The following is a 24,183-nucleotide window of genomic DNA, read 5'->3' on the forward strand; positions in this document are numbered from 1 at the left end:
TTCCTGGTTGACAGAGTCAGGAGCAAACTTAGTGTATATGGTCCATAGAATGAATCATTTTAAAAATATTCTCTTTCTCTATATAACAAAATTATTTTCAATAATAATTGGGAAATAAAGCTGCTGGGGCTCAGAAAATGATACCCCAAAATATGATGTTTTGACATACTAAACACTTAGAATGAAAGAAAACTGGAAGGTCTCAGAATTTCTCTTAGAACCAAGGTCTCTATAAACTTTCTTTGTTTAACCTTCCCTGGACTCTTTCTTAAGCCCAGGACCGAACTCTCTCTGAAGTCCTTTTATCTAACTAAAGGAACTTCTTCCAAAAGAAAGCAATTGTCTTAAACTCTCTTGTGTTACCATTCCATTACTATAACAAAACGAGATAATCAACTTAAAAAGATAAAAGGTTTATTTTGGTTCACTGTCTTAGAGATTCCAATCCAATGAGTTGGTTCTGTTTCTTTGAGCTTGTGGTTGAGACAGTACATCATGGCAAGAACACAAGGCAGAGCAAACCCGCCTGCGTCATGAACCAGGAAGTAAAGAGAGATTGAGAGCAGGGTTCCACAAATCCCTCCAGGGGCACATCTTTAATAACCTAAGGACATCCCAGTAGGCTCCACCTCTCAAAGGTTCCGCTGCCTCCCAGTAGTGTCATGCTGGAACCACACCTTTTATCACACACACCTTTGGGGGGCAGGTTGAAGATCCAGACTATAACACTCAGCTCTTAGGAATCTCAACAAGTAACCAGAAAAGATTAAATGCTGAGAAAAGACACTAAAAGTCATTGTCATTGCCAAGACAGAATTTTTATCTGTCCTTCTGAGGGCAATTCCAAGGGATTACCTGAGAGACTTTTAATTGCATAGCAAGTCAGCCTTTGTTTGCAGTGTTTGCCCCTCTGCTTCCTGAAACTTGTTACCACCTCCCACAGAGCCCAGAGGAACTTTGTCCTAGGCTATTGTCTGTTCTCTAGGCTCATTTGTTTCCCCTAATAATCATTTACCCTGTTAAGATTGGTTATAACACCCTCCCTCTCCCCAGTGGGTATTTAAGTTTCAACTCTCTGACCCTTCTTTGAGTTTCATATTTTGTGTGACTCGGGGTACATGTGCATATTAGTGAGTTTGTTTGTGTTTTCTCCTGTTCATCTGTATATTGTTAATTTGTTTTTAGCATACTTAATTACTGAAATGTCAGAGGGCAAGTTTGAGCTTTCCTGCAAAATGAAGAAGAATATCAACTGGAAAAGAAATTCAGAAAGGGAAAATTTCAGTTACTAAGCATCTTGTAGATAAATATACCGGGAAAACAAATAAAAAATAAAATGAATGTACAAAATGGAAAATCATATTGATGTTGAAAAAAGGAAAAAAGTTTGTCTCATAATAATCTCTCATTGTAATGAATAATGTTACAGATTGTTTTTGAGCCTAAACTTCTGTTAAGGTCTGTAAACAAGTCAAAATAACACCTGGTATTTTGCCAGGGGAATGTTAGAGTTCGTAAACAAGTCTGGATTTTGCCTGGCAAAATGTCAGAGGGAGTGGTTTGAAAAGTAACAAAAGCTAGCCATTAAGTTTGGAGATGCCTTATTGGTTGACTGATGTATCTAGTTTATGCTAATTAAGATAAGCTGTGCAAAATGTATAAATAGCTCTGTTGCCCTACAATAAACGGCTCCTATTCCTGCTGCATCAATCTACAGAAGTTATTCGTCACCCCCCGGTTATTTTGCTGCAGCTGGCCTTCGGCAAACTTCATCATAATTGATCTTTGCATGTTCATGTTCAAAAATACAGCAATCTATTTCTACTCATGATTAATTGAAGAATACTTTTTATTAATTTGAATTTTGAAAAGTTTCTTTTATATCGAGCAAATATATATATGTATATATATATATATGTAGGAAAAATCTTAAACATAAGAATAGATTATCAAAATCATAACGAATCCTGTTGCATATCAATTCCAGAAATTACAATGACTGCTTCTTTGAGATCAATTTTAATAACTTTCATATGTCTCCACTGTTGAAAAATTTAAAATACAAATAAAAACTGAGTGTCACAATGACAGAATCAATGCAATTCAAGTTCTGTTTTCTCATCTTTTTAAATCCTATGCTTCTATATTTTTTCTGGAAACTATTCTAAACCTATTAAAAAAGAATGAGTAGTACCACAAAGATTGGAGAAATAAGTTGTACCAGAGTGAGCTGGAACCATTGCAAACTTACTTCCTAAAGGTATTTGTGCAGTCAAGTAGTCATTTGTACCAGATGCATAGCCAGATGTTTTTCAAATTAGCTTCCAAGTGGGACACAAGATCTATTAAAAGCAAAAAATAAAAGTGTTCTAATTTGCAGTGTATGTATATTTGCTTGTTTAATATGTTAAATACAGATCCATATGAGATTTTTAGGCCAGGAAGATTTTTTTTAACAATATTGTTTAGAATTGCTGGCATGCTGGCACATGTTGATAATATATAGCAAATGGAGCTTTAGTCTATAGAGACAATGGCATGATAGGAACAAAGGGCAATTGCCCCTGAAGTTTGGGTGGAATAAACTGGCAAGGACAAACAGGAGAAATGGCATACAAATTTATTAACACAAAATAGATGAAAAGTCACAGCACAAGGGAAAAATTACCGAAGTGTCATTACCCCCAGCTCAAATTTCTTCAGAAACATGTATATTCTCCTTTTCATAAGTGGAGGGAAGAAGAGGGAAAATGGACAATTTTGAAGAGTTGTTAATGATTTTCGGGGGGAACTCAATGGGCTTGGAGAACCTATCATTCATGACCTGGGACAAAGTCTGTTTGACCTGCAGAAGAGATAATTATTTTCTTTGGGACTGAAATAGAAGACAATGGTGTGTGATGAAAGTCTGTCCAGGTGTGTTGATGGACTTCAGTCTCTCATTCCAGGATGAATTTAAGTAATGGAAACTCCCAGAAGGAACCAGATTGAACTGTTTCTTCCTTGGGGTCCAGACTTTAAGTAGAGGAGAGAACTTTGCAGAAAGCCTGTCCCTGTGCCAGGAGCAGGAACAATGAGGGAAAGTGGGAAGAAGCTAGTTCTGAGTTGGGTTCTGAGGCCTCACAGGACATCAAGGCACCAGTATTAGGGATATCATTTGCTGAGCTCCAACACAAGTCATCCAAGAACATAGCTCATCAGCAGACCTGGAGCAGAACCCAGTTTTTTATTTCCTGACACTTGAGTAACTAGATGGGCAGCATCAGAACAGGGAGCATGCTCTCAGGGATTTAGAAAGGAAAAAAAAAAGATTAATATTATAGCAATTGCTAACAAATTGCTTATTTGTGGTAAACTTGTTAACTAGATTATCTCAATTATGTCAATAATCCTGTAATCTTTGTTTTCATTTTACAAATAAAAAAACAAAGGTCTAGAGAAGTAAATCATTTGTCCAAACCACAGCTCTTACAGGTTCAATGACAGGCCCCACAGACTGGTGAGTTATTAAGGTTTGTATCACTGGAAAGGTAAAGGTGGGTCAGAGCACACTGAAGAACAGAATTGCCAAAACCTGTGAGCTCCTTCTGAAGCTGCCATTGCCCTCCTGCCCGCCTCCACTTTCCTAGCAATTCACCTTTGCACTTTAGGATTTCAGGAACTAGGCTGAGTCTGAGTTCTGGTCTCTACTTTGACAACCTGTGGGAACATAGGCATGCTACTTAGCCTTCATTGTTTGTGAGTAACGTCATCAAGGGCCTTTCCAAGAGGAAAGCATGAGCCCCTTCTAATAATAACATGTTGATTACAGCAGCTCCCATGAGGTCCAGAGAAGGAATGGATGGCTCTCATAAGCTGAAAAATCCTGCTTATGTCCGGCTCTTTCACAGGTTGTCTGGAAGATTTTGAAACTACCTTGTTTCAGGCATCTGGTTCTTGGTCATGCTGCATGGATCAGCAATCATCTCTCTATATGCTATATTTTCTTCTCCTTTATCAGTTGGTATTCTTCTCACTTATGCTATGACAGCTGGATTAGAAATTCTGTCCTTCCTTTACAATATTCTTGAAGTTACTCATTTCCAGTATTTTGTGATTATTCTTTGTATCTAATTTCTCTACCTTGGATGGGTGGAGCACTATGGGTTTCTGCAAAGGATAATTATTAATTTGAGTACTTTTATGAATTAACAGGATACAGCTATATATAATAAACATAGGCTGACATATTCAAAGCTGTATTTTTCATTTTCTTCTCTCCTTCCTGGGAAACCTCTCTCTAGAACTCATTATCCCCTTGCCTCTTAGTTCCCCTATGAAGGAAAGAAAACTTTTTCTCTAATCTCTGAAAGTTTGATAATTGAGTCTATAAAAAACACACAAGATATAGTTTAACATAGAAAAACCATTTTAATGACATGCATGGGCATGGGAGCCCCACAGAATATGAGACTTGAAGAAGGATGAGATGATGGAAATTTTTATAACATCTGAGTTACAGAAAGTAATCTAGAGGCTTGGAGCTGGTGGGTGGTCATGACATTATGAGGGAGGGTAGGAGATGCTGGGTGAATAAAGGTGGTCTTGTTATGCAGATAAATTCTCTCAGGTAATAAAAGTTGTTTGGAAATGGCCCTCAGAGGCATACGTGACTCTGGGAGTGGGGTCTCCTCTCTGTGAGTTTTCCTCCTTGGTTGATGAGATTCTGAGTGGGGAACACAAGGACATTGAGTTCTTTTTGGAAGATCTATCTTCAGGCAGACAGGAACCTTCTTTTGGAAGGTCTAGCTTCAGAAAATCCCCTTAAGCTTTGGGGAGATAAGAAGGGTGTGAGAGGGGAAGGAGTTCCGAGGGACCATGGCTCTTCTTTAGTGCTAAAGCCCCATCGTATGGAGTATCATTTTCTAAACTCCAACACCCCTCACCTGATATATTGTTTTGGAGGACTTGCACTAAGAGGCAAATGCTAAGAGGTAGCCTGAATGTGTGAGTTAACATGCGTATTTTGGGGAACCACAACTTGCTAGGGACTTGAAATCTGAAGCACAAGTTTTAACCATTCTTCTGGCAATTATTTGTGTTAAAATAGGCAAAAATCTTAACTCCTATGGGCCTCACATATATTGCTTGTTGGGAGGCAATGACCCCATCTCCCAGAGCCATTCTGAGAGTTAAACTCTAGGCACAGAGTAGGGGAGCAATAGTATTTCTTTTGCAAGGACCATAGGAAATAGAACTTAATCTTCCAATATCAATATCATGCATCTTGAACTTAGAGATATGTTTAGGTCTGTTGCAGGTGACATGATTTTGTTAATCAGTTTGATTCCATGTATTTGATCCAAAATCCAGGGATGCCTTATTCTTCCAGAGGGAAGAGTGGAGAAAATAATTTTTGAATCCTCTGGTATGACCAGTCTTTAAGTTGAACTTTGATCTAATGCCATAGACTTGACTTTTTCAAGGAGACCATGTTCTTAAGAAGTATTTGTATCCGGGGAGAAAAAAAAGTTCTTTGGTTAAGTGTTTGCTCAGGAAATGGGAAGAGTAGATTATTAACTGCTCTCCTTCTACCGACAGATTCCTGGAATAGGAAAGTATCGCCATCTATCCTAGCTGGCAACCCGTGCTGGGTTCACAAAATCTGACTATTCCAATAACTTAAGAAAAAGGTGAAAGAAAGTTCGCAGACACAGAGAAGTACTTTTTCAAAATCTGGGGACAGCTCTGTGACCTTGGGGGTCTGTGGAAAGAGAAAGAGCCACTGGAATTCTGTATTCTTATTTAGGGGACACACAAAGGGAGGTTCTATAGAACATTATATGCCCAAAAAAGCAAAGGAGTAGGATTACAAAGGAATAGGTGGGTGTAATTCAACCCACCTGGGTGATGCCCACTCCTGGAGCCACACCTTCATTATCTGAGCGGAGGTAAAGCCCAATGTATTGTGGGGTGCAATAACTGTTCGGTACCCCTTTACTCAGGACTTAAAGGTGTGCCTTAGCTTTTGTCTAGAGCAGCTCCCGATAGGAAAGTACAGGCCTTTTGATCACAAAAGCCAGAAAATTTGAAATGGAAAATCTGAAGCTGAAAAAAAAAAAAAAAAAGAAAATTTGAAGCTGTTAAAAAAGACAAAGTTCCAAGAAACAAGAAAGAGAGGCAAAGGAAGCTAAGTTAATCTTTGGCATAAAGTAATGGGAATTGTATATTTTTCTTGGTGGTCCCAAGGAAGTATTTAAGGGTCTCTGAATTTGGAGAAGTGGGAAAGGAAAGAGAAGAGAGGAGACACATTAACTGTGGGAGATGACCTAGGAACAGAAGCAGCCAGGAAAGGACACTGTGATAAGAAAAGATCAGTAAAGTTATAGGAATGAGGTTTGGTAACCAACTCTCTGTTGTTTCCCCTTCTGTGCTCTAATCTCCCTCTGAAACCTGCAAGTTTCTCCCTTCTGAAACCTGCAAGTTACTGTTGTCACGAACATTGTGAAGAGGTGAGTTGGAGGTCAAAGGAGGTGAGCTGTGTCCATGTTGAGGAACATCCCAGGTCCAGGAAAGATGACAAAGTACAGGTAAATATAGAAGTGCTCCAGGAAGGAACCCAGAGAGGAGATGATGAGGACAATGTTGAGAAGATAAACACCCCCCTAACAGGGACATTCTCAGAAGGGGTTGGATGCTTATGGCATCGTAGAAGGGAAAGGATGACTGGTGACCCAGCGCAGGCTAGGGGCTCTCATTGTTATATCCAGAGATTAGAGAAAAGTATAACCTCAAAGGTGGAAATTTGGAGACACTTTAGCTCAAATGCAATACTCTAAGCCAGTTTTACCCAGAGAATAAGGCCAGATCCTGTCCAGATCTCAAAAAAGCAGAATGAGTCTCCCAGGGTGCTTTATCAAGGGAGCCAAGGGTTTCAAGAGAAGGAAACCGATGACCTGTGCACAGAAACTTTCCACTTGTGGGTTGTGGGTTGTGGGACAGTGTTCAGACAGACAACGGCTCAGGGCAGCCTGCCCAGAGTTTACCTTCAGATGCAGGCGAGGCTCTTCAAAGAGACTGTGGGCTTTTAAAAAAAGGAATTCCCATCAGAGTCATGATCAGTGAAAGACAAACGCTGGTAGAATGAGGAAGAGAGGAAGAAAATTTCACTCAGGAACAACAAACAGACCCAAAGAACAAAAGGAGGAGTTCCACAAGAGATAACTGAGTTATTTTTCCCCTGGGAAAGGTGAAAGTGTGTGAAAACCACTCATTGCTTTGGGACCCTGGGTGGTATTATCTCAGAGAAGGATGTGGCATTTGTACAAGGTGGCAAGTGCTGAGGGCAGAGTGAGCCAGATACACAAGCGCTCGGATTCAGTGGTGTTCCGTACCTCTCAGCCTTGCCTAGGCCACCCTTCCCTCCTCCCAAATCTCCCAATCACTCTTCCCATGCTAACTCTGTCTGGAAGTCCCCTGTCTGTTCTCAGCCCTCCACATTTCCCTGGTGGAACTGATGGCTGAATTATGCACAGAACTATTGTTCTTCCTTTAGTGTATTATGAGTATTTTCCATAATCACTTGCTCTGAGGTATAGCATTGAAGTCTTCCTCAGGAAAGGCTCAAAGGCTAAGCTATGACTCTAGGATATGTTCAGATGCACATATTGGTCATTTTACTCTCTTCTCCATTAATCTTTTGGTTTTCTTGGTACTGGGGATTGTACCCTGGCGTGTACAGAACTATGCACAGAGATTTGGGAGGAGGGAAGAGTGGTGACATCCTTTGTACAAGGATGAGTTCACTTAACCTGAAAATGGAGAAAACAGTAAAACTCATCTCACTAAATTGTGAAAATCAAATGAAACAGCATGCATAAAGCATTTAAACAGTGTTTGGCACGTAATAAATGCTCAATAGAAATAAAAATCAATAAAGACATTCATACACTACTAGTAGGAGTATACATTAGGACAATTACAGTCATTTTGAAAATGATTTAGAGGTATACATCAAATTTAAACATATGTAAATTATGACCCAACAACTTCACTCCTAGGTATATGTTTCCCCCAAAGCACACATATTAATGATCTTTCACTGCATAACAAATTCATATATGAAAATATGTCTCAAATTTAGAAAAGTGGCACACCACAGTCAATGGGCCATCTGCAAGTCAAATGAATTGTGCTCTTTTAGGTCTTTTGAATTTCATGCTCTGTCGAGACAACTATAAACACATTTTAACCTTAAGAACTGATGGTCATCATTGTATTACAGACCTGAGATTTTTTTCAAGACTAAACAAATTGTAACTATGTAAACCAACATGTTGTTTTTCCCCACTGCAGATAATCTGAGATTGATTTAAATGCAACATTTCTCAACTTTTTGCAATTTTGACGGTAACTTCCTCCTGTCTATTCTCTTTTGATAACTTCCCCATCTCTTGTCATAATAACTGCATTGTGCAACAAAGTTTCATTTCATCCCCAAGCATGTTAAAGGACACATGAATTAGAGGAAAGGATATTGGATTAACAGTAATGGAGAAGCTAGGCACAGTGTGGCGTGCCTGTAATCCCAGTGACTTGGAAGCCTGAGGCAAGAGGTTCGCAAATTTGAGGCCAGACTCAGCAATTTAGAGAGACCCTAAGCAATTTAGTGAGAACCTGTCTCAAAAATTAAAATATATAAATAAATAAAAGGGCTGGTGATGTAGCTCAGTGTTAAAGCACCCCAGGTACAATCCCCAGCACCAAGAAAACCAAAAGATTAATGGAGAAGAGAGTAAAATGAGGATATGTGCATCTGAAAAGAACCTTCTTTTGGATGCCAAAGAAGTCTACTAATATCCCATTGTAACTTATTCACGAGCAAGCTTTCCAGTCCTGCTCCTATTTCAATTCTAAGAGCTAGATGTTGGGGGAAAAGCTGGAATTATGCTATTTTGTATATAACATGATTCCTTTTTAGTCTGATCATGTTGAAAAGCTACTTGGGGATGGACATGAGACCACAGATGAGACCACAGACAGGGTAGGCAATTGGAAGATGACCAGAGGATGCTGTTTCTTTCTTTTATAAATTCAGGCCCATTGGGGAAAAATGCAAAATGTATTTTGGCCTGGACTCTTCTCTGTTCCATTATGGGAGTCTAAAATTCGAACCTATTGATCAACTTTATGCATTTTTCTCTCAAATGGAATTTTACTGGGTAATTTTAGCTATGAATCACAAAGAATCTTCGATATCAGTGTCTATAGAATGAAATGACTGAAACAGGAATGAAGAGAAAACACCTGGGTGGTATATAAATGAAAGTACCCTGAAGACCTGGCTATCATTATTATATTCAGAATTCTGAATAAAAAGCTGCGTAGTTTGTTTGCCATATGCTTTGAGGCATAGGAGTCTAAGGTGTTTCCAAATAAGCATTTGGAAAGAAACAGAAAACCGACAAAGTTTGTTCTGGGATTTCAGATCAGACTAGATGGAATATAGCCTGGATGCAACCACTGAAATTTAATGGGAGCTGTGAAGGAATCTCTGCACTGGGACTAATCTATACAGCTTTTAGTAGCCTTCTGGTGTGCTCCACTTACATTTATCATGAGGTTAGTAGGACAGTGCACAGAGGCTACCAGAAAGTGAGTTCTGTCCTGCTTCCTCGTGATCCTCAAAGGGGTACTTATGTGAACCACATGTTGTTCAAAACTGTTATTTAAAAGACACTTTTGCACTTAGTTACTCTAAAGATGAGTGAAGATTACAGTTGTCTCTGCATCTTCAGGGATTGGTTCTAGAACCCCCTGTGAGTACCAGTATCCACAGATGCACAATTCCCTTATGTAAAATGTGACCCCATGTATGTAACCCATGCACATCTTCCCATGTATTTTAAATCATCTCTAGATTTGTTATCATGCCTAATAAAATGTTAATGTTAGTTCTATGTAAATAGTTGTACTGTATTGTTTAGGGAATAAATAACAAGAAAACATATTCATGTACATATTCAGTACAGATGCTTTTTTTTTTTTTTTTGGTGTGTGTGTGAATATTTTCTGTCTCTACTTGTTTAAATTTGTGGATGAATAACCCATGAACACAAAAGGCTGACTGTATGTGGAACAAAGTTCTTATATCAAAAAGAGTAAGTGCTCTAAGTTATATCACTAATACATACAACCACTGTTTCTTGTGCTTTAAAGAGACTGAATCTTCCCAAAATATACACTTAATTCAACAAAGGAATGATGATTTTTAAGATTTATGTTCTGTAGATGGGGGATGACCACCGTATTTTTTTGATAATTGACTTAATTTGAAATTTGGATGAAAAAAATTTCAGGTCATTATCCATTCATATAATATTATAGGTTATGGGATTTTTAGTTATTTCAAATGATATATACAAATTTTACATAATGTCTCAAAATAAAATTGTTTTAGGACAACAATTATAGAGCCCCAATAGAGTATCAGGAACTACTCTAAGAGCTGTGCCTATTGTGAGTTATATATTTAAGCCTCTATATATCCCAAGGAGGTAAGAACTATTCTTATTCCGATTTTACAAAGGAGGAAACTCAGACAGACAGAGATTCGAGAATTTGAACAATATCACACAGCTAGAATTAGAAGATCTGGGGTTTGAATCCTTCCATCTGTCCTCAGAACACATGTGTAATTGCTTCAGTAACATCCATCTATGCAGTGAAGTGTCTTCACTGTATGCTTCTGGGCAGGCGCCGGACACAAGATGATGGCTGCTCAGTACCACGTGTCTCGAGGCTGGTGCTTCGGTGCTGTGTGGCCCTTTCAGGATGCAGGAACTTCATGGATTATCGTACCACTTTGGTCTCCCTGCTGATTTATTTTTTAAAATGTAATGTCTTTATTGAAATATGATTCACATAACATACGATTCACCCATTTAAAGTGTACAATTCAATGACTTTTAATATATTCACAGAGTTGTATAACCATCAGCATAATCTGTTTTAGAATATTTTCATTGCTCATAAAAGAAACCCCATACCAATGAGCAACCATTCCCCACTCTTCCCTCCCCACACCTCCCAACAAGAACTAGTCTGCTTTCTGACTCTATGGATTTTCCTGTAATGAACACTTCATATAAATAGAATCATATAATATGTGACTTTTTGCATCTGACCTCTTTTACTTATCATGATGTTTTCAAGTTTCATCCATATTATAGCATGGATTAATTGTTTTTATTATTGAACAATATTTAATTGTGGGAATTTACCACATTTTACATATCCATTCATCACTTGATGGAAATGTTTCCACTTTATGGCTATTATGAATAATGATAATGTGAACATTTGTGTGCAACTTTTTGTGGGGGTGTTTTAATGTCTCATAGATATATATAGTGGAGATGCTGTGTTTATGTTTAATCTTTTGAGGAATTGCCAGACTGGTTCCCTCTTTGCTTCTTGAAGTGCTCTTTAGCTCACTGTTTTTGCAAAAGTGACTTTGTTTCTCTTAGAGGCAGCTTGGAAAGCAAGAATCCCAGATGTTGTCTTCAATATCCAACATCTGGTTTGCTATAAATAGTGACTTTCCATAACAGAAACCAAATGGAAAGCTTAGAGTAACCTTGAGTAATTACCTCATTCCTTCTTAAGTCTTTTTAGGAGAATATGAAACAAATTTAATACATGATGGTAACAGTAATAGTTAACATCTGTTAAAAACCATAGGTGTTCCAGGCACTCTATGAAGTATATTACATGCATTTTATCATTCAACTTTACAACTACTAAAATGTTTTAGAATCCTTCCATTCTAGGATTAAAAAATAACCATAAGAATGACAGACAGCCATAATTCTATCTGTATTGATAACTAGGTAGTGGGAGGAAAGATTTAGCTTGAAGTAAAAAAAAAACCTAAAACAAAAAGATGAACTCCTCTAAAAGGAAAACTATTAAGAAGAGACTTAGATGGATCAAAGATAGTTTCATTGAGGGTTTATCAGGAACAGGAAATAGAGTATGTTACTGTCCTCATTTCTTCTGGGTATGGGTGCTCACGACACTGTTAGAGTTTACATTTTCTATAGGTACATAAAATTTGTTGCCAACAAAGTATTATAGAGGTTAATAAATATTAACAGAAAAGAAAAGAGGAACTGTTCTAATACAACATATTTATTGGCTGTTGTAAAAAGTTTTCCTGTTGCAAAGTGCCCATCTGTTGCTGGGTATGAAAATCCATTTGAATGTTTGTTTACCAATCCACTTAAGACACCAGTGAGTAGGCAAAGTTAAACAAACAAAAACAAGAAACAAACATTATGTGGCATTTTGCCTGTGATACGTTTAAAGTAAAAGTGGGAAAAATAGAGTAAAAATGGGTAATTTATATATATCATAATAAATGAGGGCCAAATGATGGCTGCAAAAACCACTGTTTATAAAGAATGACTATAATTCATATGGTATGACGTTTCCTATTCAAAGAGTTATATATCAGAGAATGCACAAGTAGACTTCTTCCTAGAAATAAAAACCAAACTGATTATTTTTCTTCAGTACATTTGGTAAAAAAAAAAAGACAAATAATGAGTGTCTGATTGAAGAGTGTATTGTGTTGATTCTGATTTTGTGTAAAGTTGGCCCAATTTCTCATTTGGAATAAATTCTGGATACACAACTATGAAAAGAAAAATCAGAAGCATTATTTTCAATGAACTCTAAATTGCCCTTAGAATTGAAGGCCATGGGAAGATTTTATCCTACATTCTGCTTTAGTCCTTAGGAATCAGTTACCGGCTGCTTGCAGTCATTTTCACTCCTTGGGAAAGACTAGCTCTTTCTGTTTAGCAACCAATCCAGGAGCTGGATTTCACCACACTAACCACATCTTCCTTCTCTGTATCATACTTGTATGTTTTGGGTCCTGAAAAGAAGTAAATGTGGCCTAAAAGAGATAAAGTTGAAATTGTGGTTACTGACAATGACTTAAAGATATAAAAATGGGAGGATTTGTAATTACAACTTTCCTGAGGTGCCGCCAATGGAGAATTGGGTGGGAATCTATCAGGTGGCTTGTGTTGTGCATGGCTCCCACGCCCTAGGACCTGACACTTCTAACTTCTTAGCCATCTCGTATCTTACTCTTGCTTCCTGGAGCAGTAAAATATCATCTTTGGGATCCTCCAACAAACCATCCTCAGTTATGCTTTGTGCTTTGGTTCAGGCTATTCTCTTCAAAGAAGCCCTCTCTCCTTTCTTCTCCCTAGTCAAATCTCTACCCAATCTTCAAAACTACCATGAAATCTCCAATTACTGCTGCCGATTCTAATATTTTTTTTTCCTCAGATCACCTCTTTCAATTTTATGAGGTCTACTAGGTAAGTTAATACTGAATAATAGACTATCTTATTTTCCAGTAATTTCATCTGTGTTGGATGAATAGATGTTTCCTGATGATGCTAATAATTCTGTGAGAGCAGAGGCCATGTCTGGAACTATTTTTGCATTTCTGAATAATGTCCAGTTCTGTTCTCACATTCAGGAGGAATGTGTCGACTAAATTTGATCAACTCAGTTCATTAAACTTTCCTACCTATGTATTAAATTTCAGGAGTTGGCTAATGGAAGGGGAGAAGACACTGGGAAGACTGAGACTATGTATTTTAAAGATGAAAAAGGTAATCTGGACTTGGGTAGACTTTAGCTGACACATCAACTGAAGCTATCTGTACTTCTAAACTTTTCATTAGTAAAGACAGAACTCCAAAGGTCTTTTCCAGTTCCTCTTTCTAGTGGATAATCTGGTGATCTAAATATAGAGAAGTACCCAAGACCAAAAATTAACAAATGACTCCTATTTGGAAACCCATTTTCTGTTGCATTCAAGGAAAGCCCAGATTTCTTGTTATGATTTCTACAAAGAAAAATTTTCAGTGAAAATATTTACCATTTAATTCCACAGCAGCATCTATTTGGCCACTAACTCCTGAAAATTCTTCTTCAGTATTTTTTGGGTAGTCTTTATCCATTTTCCTTTTTCGTTCATCATAGCTGAAAGGATTATTTAAAAAATATTAGTAATTAGAGATTTTTCTTGGTTGTGGATGATGGCATGTTTAGCCAGGGTTGAGTTATGACTTGTTTTAGATGATACACATACCTGTTTGTTCTCTGTGAATTTATTGGTTTACTAAACAATTGAAAGCCTTTTATTGGGGCTTTAATTCATGGAGTTAGCACAATATACTCCTGGAGAAAGGATTCAACAAATAATGAATAAATGATTGTGTGAACATTCATCAAATAAGAAGCAAGAAAATTTGTAATAACTGAGCTTCTGCCTTTTAAATCAATTTAATTGAAGTCCATTGCTTTTGTTTGCTGGAAAAATCATGCACTTTACCAAACAGTAGATTAGGTTTCCTTCTCTGGATAAGTAACCACCATTGCATGATAACTGTGAAAACTGGTTACTATATCTCTTTGTGATCTAAATTATACCGTATTAAAAAAACCAAAAAACTGTGACCCATATGAGTCAGTGTGACTATATGAGTTCAGCATTAGGAAGAGATGACTCTCACCTCTTTAGTGAGACTTTATTTAACATGTGAGAAAGTCCCTTCCTATTTAGCCCAGAACTCCAAATGGGGACATTCCCAGCTGTACATCTCAATCTTTTTCCACCAAAAGGTCAAACAATTTTTCCTGGGCTTACTGGGTAGTTTTTTGTGGCAGCAGATTATGCCCACCATCTCCTGAAATGTGCCTTTCATGTGGCTCTGGATGTATAGGCCAACGGACAGATCTTTCATGATACTGAGCAGGAGTCAAACTTTAGGAAAGAAATATTTAGCTGAAATTGACTAGGGATTAAGCAGCTTTTTGGAATGTTGGGATGAGGTACGGAAGCTAATTCTTCCAACATATTGACTGTAGCATGTTAATATTTCATTTAAACCTTTCGTATAAACATTTCAAACTCAGGGGCCTATGTAATTAATACAAGGTTGCTATCTTTTCATTTACCAACTAAGAAAAATACTATCAAGTCATCAAAAAAAAAGCCATTACTACCTGTCTTCATTATCATTTTACAAAGAAAAGAAACTAAGTCACCAAAAAGGTCGAAGGGACAGTATGAGACAATTCTTGCTAATAATCTGTCTTTATGTTCACAGAGTACACCTCCATATATTTATTAATACTGTGTATAATATTGTGCTTTCTTTTTCTGTGAACTAGTGTAAACTTTGTGACGCTCTAATCCTTTGTTTGTAGAGAATTCTGTTAGATGGCTTTGGGTTTGAGTTTGACTCTCGTCTGCTGGTTCTGTGATTAGGAGAATGTACCCTGTGCTCTGAGCCCTGGTTTCCTCATCTTGAAAACAGTTAGCCATGAGGATAAGAGACAATGTGAACATGTGTGTGCACACACACCACGTGCCTGGCTCATGTGGCATCCAGGACAGACCTCAGCCATAGACTTTGTGGTTTATTTTGACCCCGACAACCATTAATTCTGACTTGTTAGTAAAAGACCGAGTGGACTTTGTGATTTGACCTGGGATCTTAAGTCATTAATATATTTACTCTTTAATCTTCCTTTCTTTTGTTTTTCCTATTTCTTTCTTTCTTTCTTTTTCTTAATCTCTAAACACACTTTATCAGATAGCATTATATACAGTTGTAGGCAAGGTTGAGAAGAGGTGGAAAAAAGGTGGGTAGAAGAGGTTGGAGGTGGTCCAGAAAACATAACCTTTCCTGAAAGCACATGCACTGTTGTGTTGAGATTTTTTTCTCCAGGAGATAGAAGAAAAATTATGAGACTGGGGAATGAGGTTAATCAAATTATGTTATGAATATGGCCTAATGAATCCAACAATTATATATAATTATAATGCATAAATAATTTGTAATGCATAAAGAAAAAAAAATAATTAATTAATTAAGAATCATGGACATTTTGGCATTAAGTGGGGAAGAGAACTAAAGAATGAATGTATGTGAAGAAGTCTCTTTATATTATGGATTCAAAAGACATGAAGTACAGCTTCAGATAGCCTTTTAAGCTGTGTGATCTTGAGCTAATTATGCAACTTCTCTTAGAAACAAAGTTTTTTTTTTTTTTTTTTTTTTACTAATAACAGAGCTAACAGTCTGTACTTTTCAAGATTGTTGAAAGGCAGATGGGAGAGTGGGAGATTATAAGAGAATATGAGAAAACACCTAGCATGATTCCTGACACACACAGGAAATCATCAATTCATATTAGCTGAATTGAAATATTGAAGAAATATTTTTTATTCAGAATCTTTTATGTGCTAGGGATCTGCTAAAATAATTGCATACATTTTTTCATTGAGCTCTTTATGTGAGATCTAAATATCAAACTAAAACTCACAATTTGCAGCTATGTTTATTTCCTTTATAAACATTTGTTTAATTTTGATCAAAGGGTATCAATATTAATCAAATCATTGCTGATTTAAACTAGTTAACCTTTTTCCAGTGATAATAGTGTCACATGTATCTAATGTAGTTTTTTGTCCTACTCTGCACATTTGTACAAGTCTAAAGTCTTAGGGACAATTTTGGTCTAGTGCTTGCTGTTTTGTATGTGCAGAACTTAGATTTGTTAGGCATTTCTGATGTTTTGATTGTGAAGATTTCTATCATATGTCAATGACCTACCTGCTTCTACCTGCCTCCTTTGAAGGACTAAATGGAGAATTCAGTCAGGTATAGGATGCTCAAGGAGAATATCAGAACAAATGGTAAAAGGGGATTTAGTGATAAGGTATCTTAGATATTTTCAGGAAGTTTCATCAAGGTGAACTTTCCTGTGTGAGTCAATGATACAGAAATCTCAAATTTCCCTTCAAAGTTATTCATTAACTTCCAGCCAAGAAACACATGGCTTTCATGGAGGAAGGGGCCTTTGTGGTGTATACTAGGGAAGAGTCATGGTGAGAGTGATCATGACTGAAAAGAAGGCAGGAAGGTGAGAAGCTACCAGTGCCATCCCAGATGAAAGCCAGAAAACAGGACCCCATAAGGAAAATGACAGTGAGAAGTTTCTGGACTGAAGCATTTGTAACAATACAGAAAAATATCTATGCATAATATTAAGGTAAAAAAGTCAGGATATAAAGCTATATACTTCAATATTTTAAAATGAGGAAAAGGGGCTGAGGATATAGCTTTGTTGGTAGAATGCTTGCCTTGCATGCACAAGGTCCTGGGTTCAGTCTCCAGTGCATGCACACACACACACATGCACACACAAAAAATAAATAAAAAATAAAAATGAGGAAAAACCCCTGGGGAAAAAAATGGAAGAAAACAATACAATTGGCTGTCAAAATATGTAGCAAATGTTGACAATTTGATAATTCCTTCTCTTTTATGTTTTCCTTGTTTTCAACAGTATACATCACATGCTGTCCTTTTGACCCCTTCTTTCTGGGCAGCCTTATACTCTCATATGGTCTCAGTTAACCACCTGATTATACAGTGAATTCTAAAATGATCTCTCCAGCCTGAGTCCCCTTGAGCTGAAGACCTATAAGCCCAACTCTCGCCTGGATATTTCCATTCTGGGATCTCACCAGCATGTACGAAATGGAGCTCCTCTTTATTTTCCTGATTCTGCTGCACTTCTCAAATTTGCTACTTAGGTAAATGTCAAAATCAAAAACCATTTATCAAGGACATAATTCCTAACTAGTCGTTTACAAACACCTAAGTTTCTTGTTGCTTGAAAAGAAGTCAGGTCTATTCCTTATCCCCAAACTCATCCTCCTGGGATGGTTCTTGCAATAGTTCATGCTTTTTTACTAACAATCCAATAGGTTTTTTTTTTTGGGGGGGGTGTACTGGGATTGAACCAGGGGCCTCTTCACTGAGCTACAATCACAGCCCTTTCATATTTTTAAATTTTGAGACAGGGTCTTGCTAAACTGCCCAGGCTGGCTTGAATTTGTAATCCTCCTGATTGAGATTCCCAAGTCACTAGGATCGTGGGCATGTGCCACTGCAATAATTCAATAGTTTTTAAAAAATATATCCACAGAACTGTGTTTCATCAACACAATCCACTTTAGAATATTATCACTGCCCCCAAAAGAAAAATCATGCTTTCAGTCATCAATCCTTACTTTCCCCACCACTCTCCACGCCCACTCAACCTACCCAGCCCTAGACAATCACTAATCTACTTTCTGTCTCTTTAGACTTGCCTATTCTGGACATTTTATATAACTGGAATCATATGTGGGTTTTTTGGTGACTAACTTCTTTCATTTAGCATAATCTTTCAAGATTCATGACTATTATAGCATGTGCCAGTACTTCACTCATTTTTATGGCCACATAATATTCTATTGTATGAATTTATTATATTTTAGATATAAATTCAACCCTTGATGGATGTTTGGGTGATTTCCATCATTTGGCTATTATGAGTAATGTTGCTATGAACATTTATGTTCAGTTCTTATGTGAATATTTTATTTTTAAAATAAAATAGCTTATTTCTTTTGGGGTATATATATATATGCCTATGAGTGAAATTCTGGATCAAACGGTAATTGTAATTTTTTCAGAAACAGAAAATAATTTTTCAAGTGGCTGCACTAATTTATAGTCCCATCAGCAGTTGTATGAGGGTTCTGATTTCTGGTTTGTCCATATTCTCTCTTTTTTTTCACAATCATTTCCACATTATTTTAGTTAGGATTCCTGTCTTCAAAACAAACAAACAAAAAAACACTTCAGAGCCATCTAACATATAGATCCCAGTAGAAAGGGTCTGAAGAAACAATCAGGGCTACATTTGAAAAACACTGTCCTCTATATTGGCTGTGTTGGTTGGTTCAGCGAAGTGCTGAATCCACAAGCTGAGCTATTTCTCAGATTGATCTAGGGTTGGCCTGGGGCTGGTTCCATATGGCGCATTTATTTTGAGGAAACAGACCAACCATATGATTTCACTAGGAAACCAGAGCCCCCATATTGCATTTCAAGATCTGCAGTCATAACGCTGAGAAAACATGCATCATGAAAGAAAACAGGATTTGTCCATATTCTCAATCATATTTATTTGAAATTTTGATTATAGCATCTTAGTAGGTATGAAATAGTATCTCATGGTGGGTTTGACTTGCATTTACCTGATGAGTATTGGTCTTGAGCATCTATTCATGTGTTTATTGGTCATTTTTATATGTCCTTTGGAAAATTTAGGTTCTTTGCCCATATTTTAACTGGATTATTTGTCATTTTTTTATTAATTGGGTTACAAGTTTTTTATATAATCTAGACACAAGTTCTTTGTCGGATATATGACTTACAAATATTTTTCTCCTACTTTCTAGACTGTCTTACTTTCTTGATAGTGTTCTTTGAAGCAGAAACATTTTTAACTTTGATGAAGCCCATTCATCTATTTTTCATATCTAAGCATCAAATTGCTCAACCCAAGTTCATTGAGATTTACTTCTATATTTTCCTCTAAGACTTTTATAATTTTAGCACTTACATTTAAGGTGTTTCATAAATTTTGAGTTAATTTTTGCATATGGTGTGAGGTAGGGGTTCAATTCCTGGTTTTGTATGTGGCTATCCACTTATCCAGGTACAACATGTTGAAGAGATTATTCTTTCTACATTGAGTGGTCTTAGCACCTTGTTAAAAATCAATTTGCCATAGATGTTTTGGTTTATTTGGACTATAAATTTTTGATCCATTGATATATACACCTATCCTTATTCTGATAGCATACTTTTTTGATTACTATTTTTTTTGTACTAAGTTTTAAAATCAGGAAGTTTAATTTCTTCAAATGTGTTTTTCTTTTTCAAGATATTTTGGTGATTCTAGGTCCTATTTTTTAACATGCATTTTAATTCTGATAGGGATTGTATTGAATCTTTAAACCAATTTAAGGAGAAAAGCTGTGTTAAAAACATTAAAGTTTCTCATGAATGAACATAAAATATCTTTTAATTTAGATTTTGTTTAATTTTTTTCAACAATATTTTGTAGTTTTCAGTCTATAAGTTTTTCATTTCTTTTGTTAAATTTAAGTATTTTAGTCTTTTTGATGCTATTTTAAATTAACTTGTTTTCTTAATTTATTTCCATATTGTTCATTGAGGTGTGTAGAAATATAATTTGATCTTTGCTTGCCGAGTTTATTTATCACTTCAAAAGATTTTTTAAAGAATATTTCTTATGATTTTTATACAAAAGATTATGTCAAATGAAAACAGAAATAATTTTACTTTCATTTCCCTCTGGATGACTTTTATTTCACTTATTGTTAACAGGATTTTTTGTTGCAGAATTTTGTTTGTCACAATCAGAACCTCCAGTAAACATTGAATGAAGTGCTAAGAATGGAAATTTTTGTTTTGCTCCTAATCTTAATGGGGAAAGCAACCAGCCATTTACCAATGAGTACCCCAGTCATAGGTTTTTCATAGATGCTCTTTATCAGGTTGAGAAAGTTTCATTCTATTCTAAGTTTAGTGGGTGTTTTTTTTTTATTACAAAATGGTAATAATTATATATATATAATTATATAATATATTTTGTCAAACATATCACCATTTTCTTTTCACCTATTGAGATGATCATGTGGTTTTATTTTTTTACTCTATCGATATGATAGATTACATCATTTGATTTTTGAATATTAAAAAAATATTACAATTTTGGCCCAAATCCCATTTGGTCTTTGTGCATAATTCTTTTTATAAGTTACAGGATTTTCCTTGATAGTATTTTTGGAGCATTTTTGCACCCACATTCCCAATACAAATTGGTTTGAAGTTTTCGTTTCCTTTGATGTCAGTCTGATTTTGGTATTAAGGTAATGTAAACCTTATACAATGGGTTAGGTAAGTTTTTTTTCTATATTTTGGAGAAATTTGTGAAAAAAATGGCATTAATTCTTCTTTAAATATGTTGGTAGAAATCACCAACGAAGCAATCTAGACCTGAGCTTTTCTTTGTGGATAATATTTGATTACTAATTCAGTTTCTTTCCCATTACTGATCTAATCAGACCATTATTTATTCTTGAACTGGTTTGACTAGTTTGTGTCTTTTTAAAAATTTTTCTGCCTTATTTAATTTATTGGTATGTAGTTGTTCATTGTATTCCTTGTTTAAAACATACATGTTTGCAAATTTTCCAGTTTTCCTTCTGTATTGATTTCTAGTTTTATTCCATCATGATTAGAGAAGATAACTTGCATGACCTCAGTTGTTTTAAGTTCATTGAGACTTGTATTGTGGCCTAGATGTTCTCTTTCCTGGAGAAAGTTTCATGTGTGCTTGAGATGAATCTGTATTCTGTTCTTGGTTGGAGCTTTCTATAGATGCTATAGGTCTGGTGGTTTGTAGTGCTATTCAGGTTCTTTTCCTTGTTGATTTATTTGTTTCATCCTTTACTGAAAGTGGGGTATTGGAATCTCCAAGTGTCACGGATCTATTGCTAATTCCTTTTTTTGTTTCTGTCAGTTTTTGCTTCATACATTTTGGGGCTCTGTTGTTAGATTCACATATGTTTAGAATTGTTGTTTTCATGGTGGATTGTCCCTTTTATCATTACAAAATGTCCCTCTCTATCCCTAGTAACATTTTTTTTTGAAGTCTGTTTTGCTCCATATCAGTATAGCCACTTAAAGCTTCCTTATTCCTGTGATTTAGATGATATATTTTTTCATTCTTTTACTTTTAATTTGCTTGTATCTTTGAACATAAAATGTGTCTTCCATAGACAGAATATAGTTGGATCTTCTTTGCTTCATCTTCTTCTTCTTCTTCTTTTTTTTTTTTTGGTGTTGGGGATCAAACCCAGGGCTTCACACATGCTAAGCAAGTGCTCTACCACTGAACTATACCTCTAGCCCTTTTTATTTTTTAAAATTCAGTTCTATAATCTCTGCTGTTTGATTAGATTGTTAATCCATTTGTATTTAATTTATATTATTGATAAAGTTGGATTTACGCCTGTTATTTTACTTTTTGTTTTCTGCCTATCACATCTTTCGTTTCCTCTGTTTCTCCTTACTGCTTTCTTTTGTATTGATGAAGATTTTTTAATGTAACATTTTGGGTTTTTTTAAATAATTTTTTAAATTATATTTTCTTCAGTTATTTCCTTAGTGGTTGCTATAGGGCTTACCATATACAGATTAGCTTATAAAAATCTGCTTCAGATATGTACTAACTTAATTCTAATGAGATACCCAAATATTAGCCTTAAATAGTTCTATTTCATTCCCTTCCCTTTGGAGTTTTATTGTTTTATATATATGACATCTCTATATTACAAGTCCCCAATTAATTTTCTAATTATAATTTTATAAAATTTAGTGTCTTCTAAAGAAGTTAGGAGAAGAAAAAAGAACAAGTATATATTTGTGACTTTTTAAATATCATCCTTCTTGCTCACTATTTCTGGTTCTCTTCTTTTGTTCTGTGAATCTGAGTTACCATGTGGTGTCATTTCCTTCCCCTAATACAGCTTTGCTTCCACCCATTCTCTTTGTACTGTTGGCATACCTATTTGTACATAATAGTGCCAACGACACCTTATACACACAATGTTTTATACAATACTTAAATTAGTTAAGAGAAGAAAGAGGAACTGTGCCTTTGTACTGGGTCGTGATTACGTAACTACAATTGCTGGTACTGTGTGTGTGTGTGTGTGTGTGTGTGTGTGTGTGTGTGTTTGAATCATTGTCTGAAGTCACTTACTTACTTTTAGCCTGAATTACCACCTTTAGTATTTCTTGTAAGGCAAGTCTGCAAGTAACAAATTCTCTGAGTTTATGTTCACCAGAGAATGCTTTCATTTTTCTTTCATTTTAAAGGAGCTTTGCTAGTTATAGCATTCTAGGTTAAGAATTTTTTTTTCTTTAAGCACTTCGAATATGCTTTTTGCCACCATTTGGCTGCACCAATTTAGCTGGTTTCCCCTAACTAGTTAAATCCCCCTCCAAACCAGTCACGTTCCTGCCTGAGTGACTTTTACGACACAAATCACTGCATTATTTAAGATATTTAAACATGTCCCTCTTTTCTACAGAATAAATACGGATCATCCTGAAAGTCACTGGCCCTGCAATCTATACCCTGCTTTCCTTGGGGTACTCTCTTGTTTAGTCCAAGTTCTAGTCATACTGAACTTGAGGTTTTCCCCACACTCTCAGGCCCTTTTGTGCCTCAGTGCTTTTGCTTCAACCGTTCTCTCTGCCTGGAAGCCTGCATCCCCACCCACTCTGGGAAACTCCTACACAGCTCTCAGTGGAGTTCAATCATCAATTCCCCTAAGAATTCTTTCCCGGCACCTGTGCTAGAGTTGGTTGTTTCCTCTTTGTTTCGGTCCTCTGATGCTCATGCGGTCTTTGGTTAGGGCAATTTTGGCTCTTAGATTTGTTAATTATTAATCTATGTATTTACTCTCAACCGTATGATCTGTTGAGGGCATTAATCGCACCAACATGAATTGAATGCTTAGTATGTGATAGCCACTTCACAGTGTTTCATTTAATCCTATAGCTCCATGAAAGTAAGTGGGTAATATTTTAACTTTCACTTTGAGATGATGAAGCTAAAAGAGAGAGGTGATTCAGATTGTCAGATGATTGCGGGTAGGGTTAAGATTAACACCAGGGCTCTCTTATTCCCGTTCACCCACTAATCAGGCAAATGCTATGCCTTCTCTTGGGTGTCATGGGCCCAATACAGAGCCAGACACATAATCATGCCTGATCAGCATAGCTGAATGTAATAACTTGGTAATGATTTTTTAAAAATTCAAGACATTAAAAGGCAATATTTCAAATTGTACTCCATATTCTTATTTTTTGTTACTTATTATTTATTTCTATTGGTGACTAAATATAAAATCTTTAAATAAAATTATCTCTTTCCAGTATTCCTGGGGCATCCAGAAGGAGAGTATGTGGAAGATGTATATTACTTTGCAGCAATGATGCCTCTAGTCTATCTGTATAAAAAGAGTGACTTGGGGTGGCAATGAGATTGAAAAAGGCTGGACATGTAGATTTAAAAGTCACTTTACATAAAATTTAGAAGTCATTACCTCTCTATGAAAGAATGATGGAGGTAATGGCAGATTCCTACCCCCGTAGGAACCCCTTG

General features: G+C 36.2%; 1 protein-coding gene across 1 annotated transcript in view; it reads right to left on the reverse strand.

Moving 5' to 3' along the window:
• Positions 1-12,842: 12,842 nt before the first annotated feature.
• Positions 12,843-24,183, reverse strand: part of Mmp20 (matrix metallopeptidase 20) — a 42,066-nt gene continuing 30,725 nt past the window's right edge. Inside the window, exons 9-10 of the mRNA XM_026392491.2 lie at positions 13,946-14,049; positions 12,843-12,943 (exon numbers count right to left, since the gene is read on the reverse strand). Coding sequence (XP_026248276.2) covers positions 12,843-12,943; positions 13,946-14,049 — 205 coding nt within the window. The remainder of the gene's footprint in view (positions 12,944-13,945; positions 14,050-24,183) is intronic.

This window comes from Urocitellus parryii, chromosome 4 (assembly GCF_045843805.1).
Source record: "Urocitellus parryii isolate mUroPar1 chromosome 4, mUroPar1.hap1, whole genome shotgun sequence".
Classification (NCBI taxonomy): domain Eukaryota; kingdom Metazoa; phylum Chordata; class Mammalia; order Rodentia; family Sciuridae; genus Urocitellus; species Urocitellus parryii.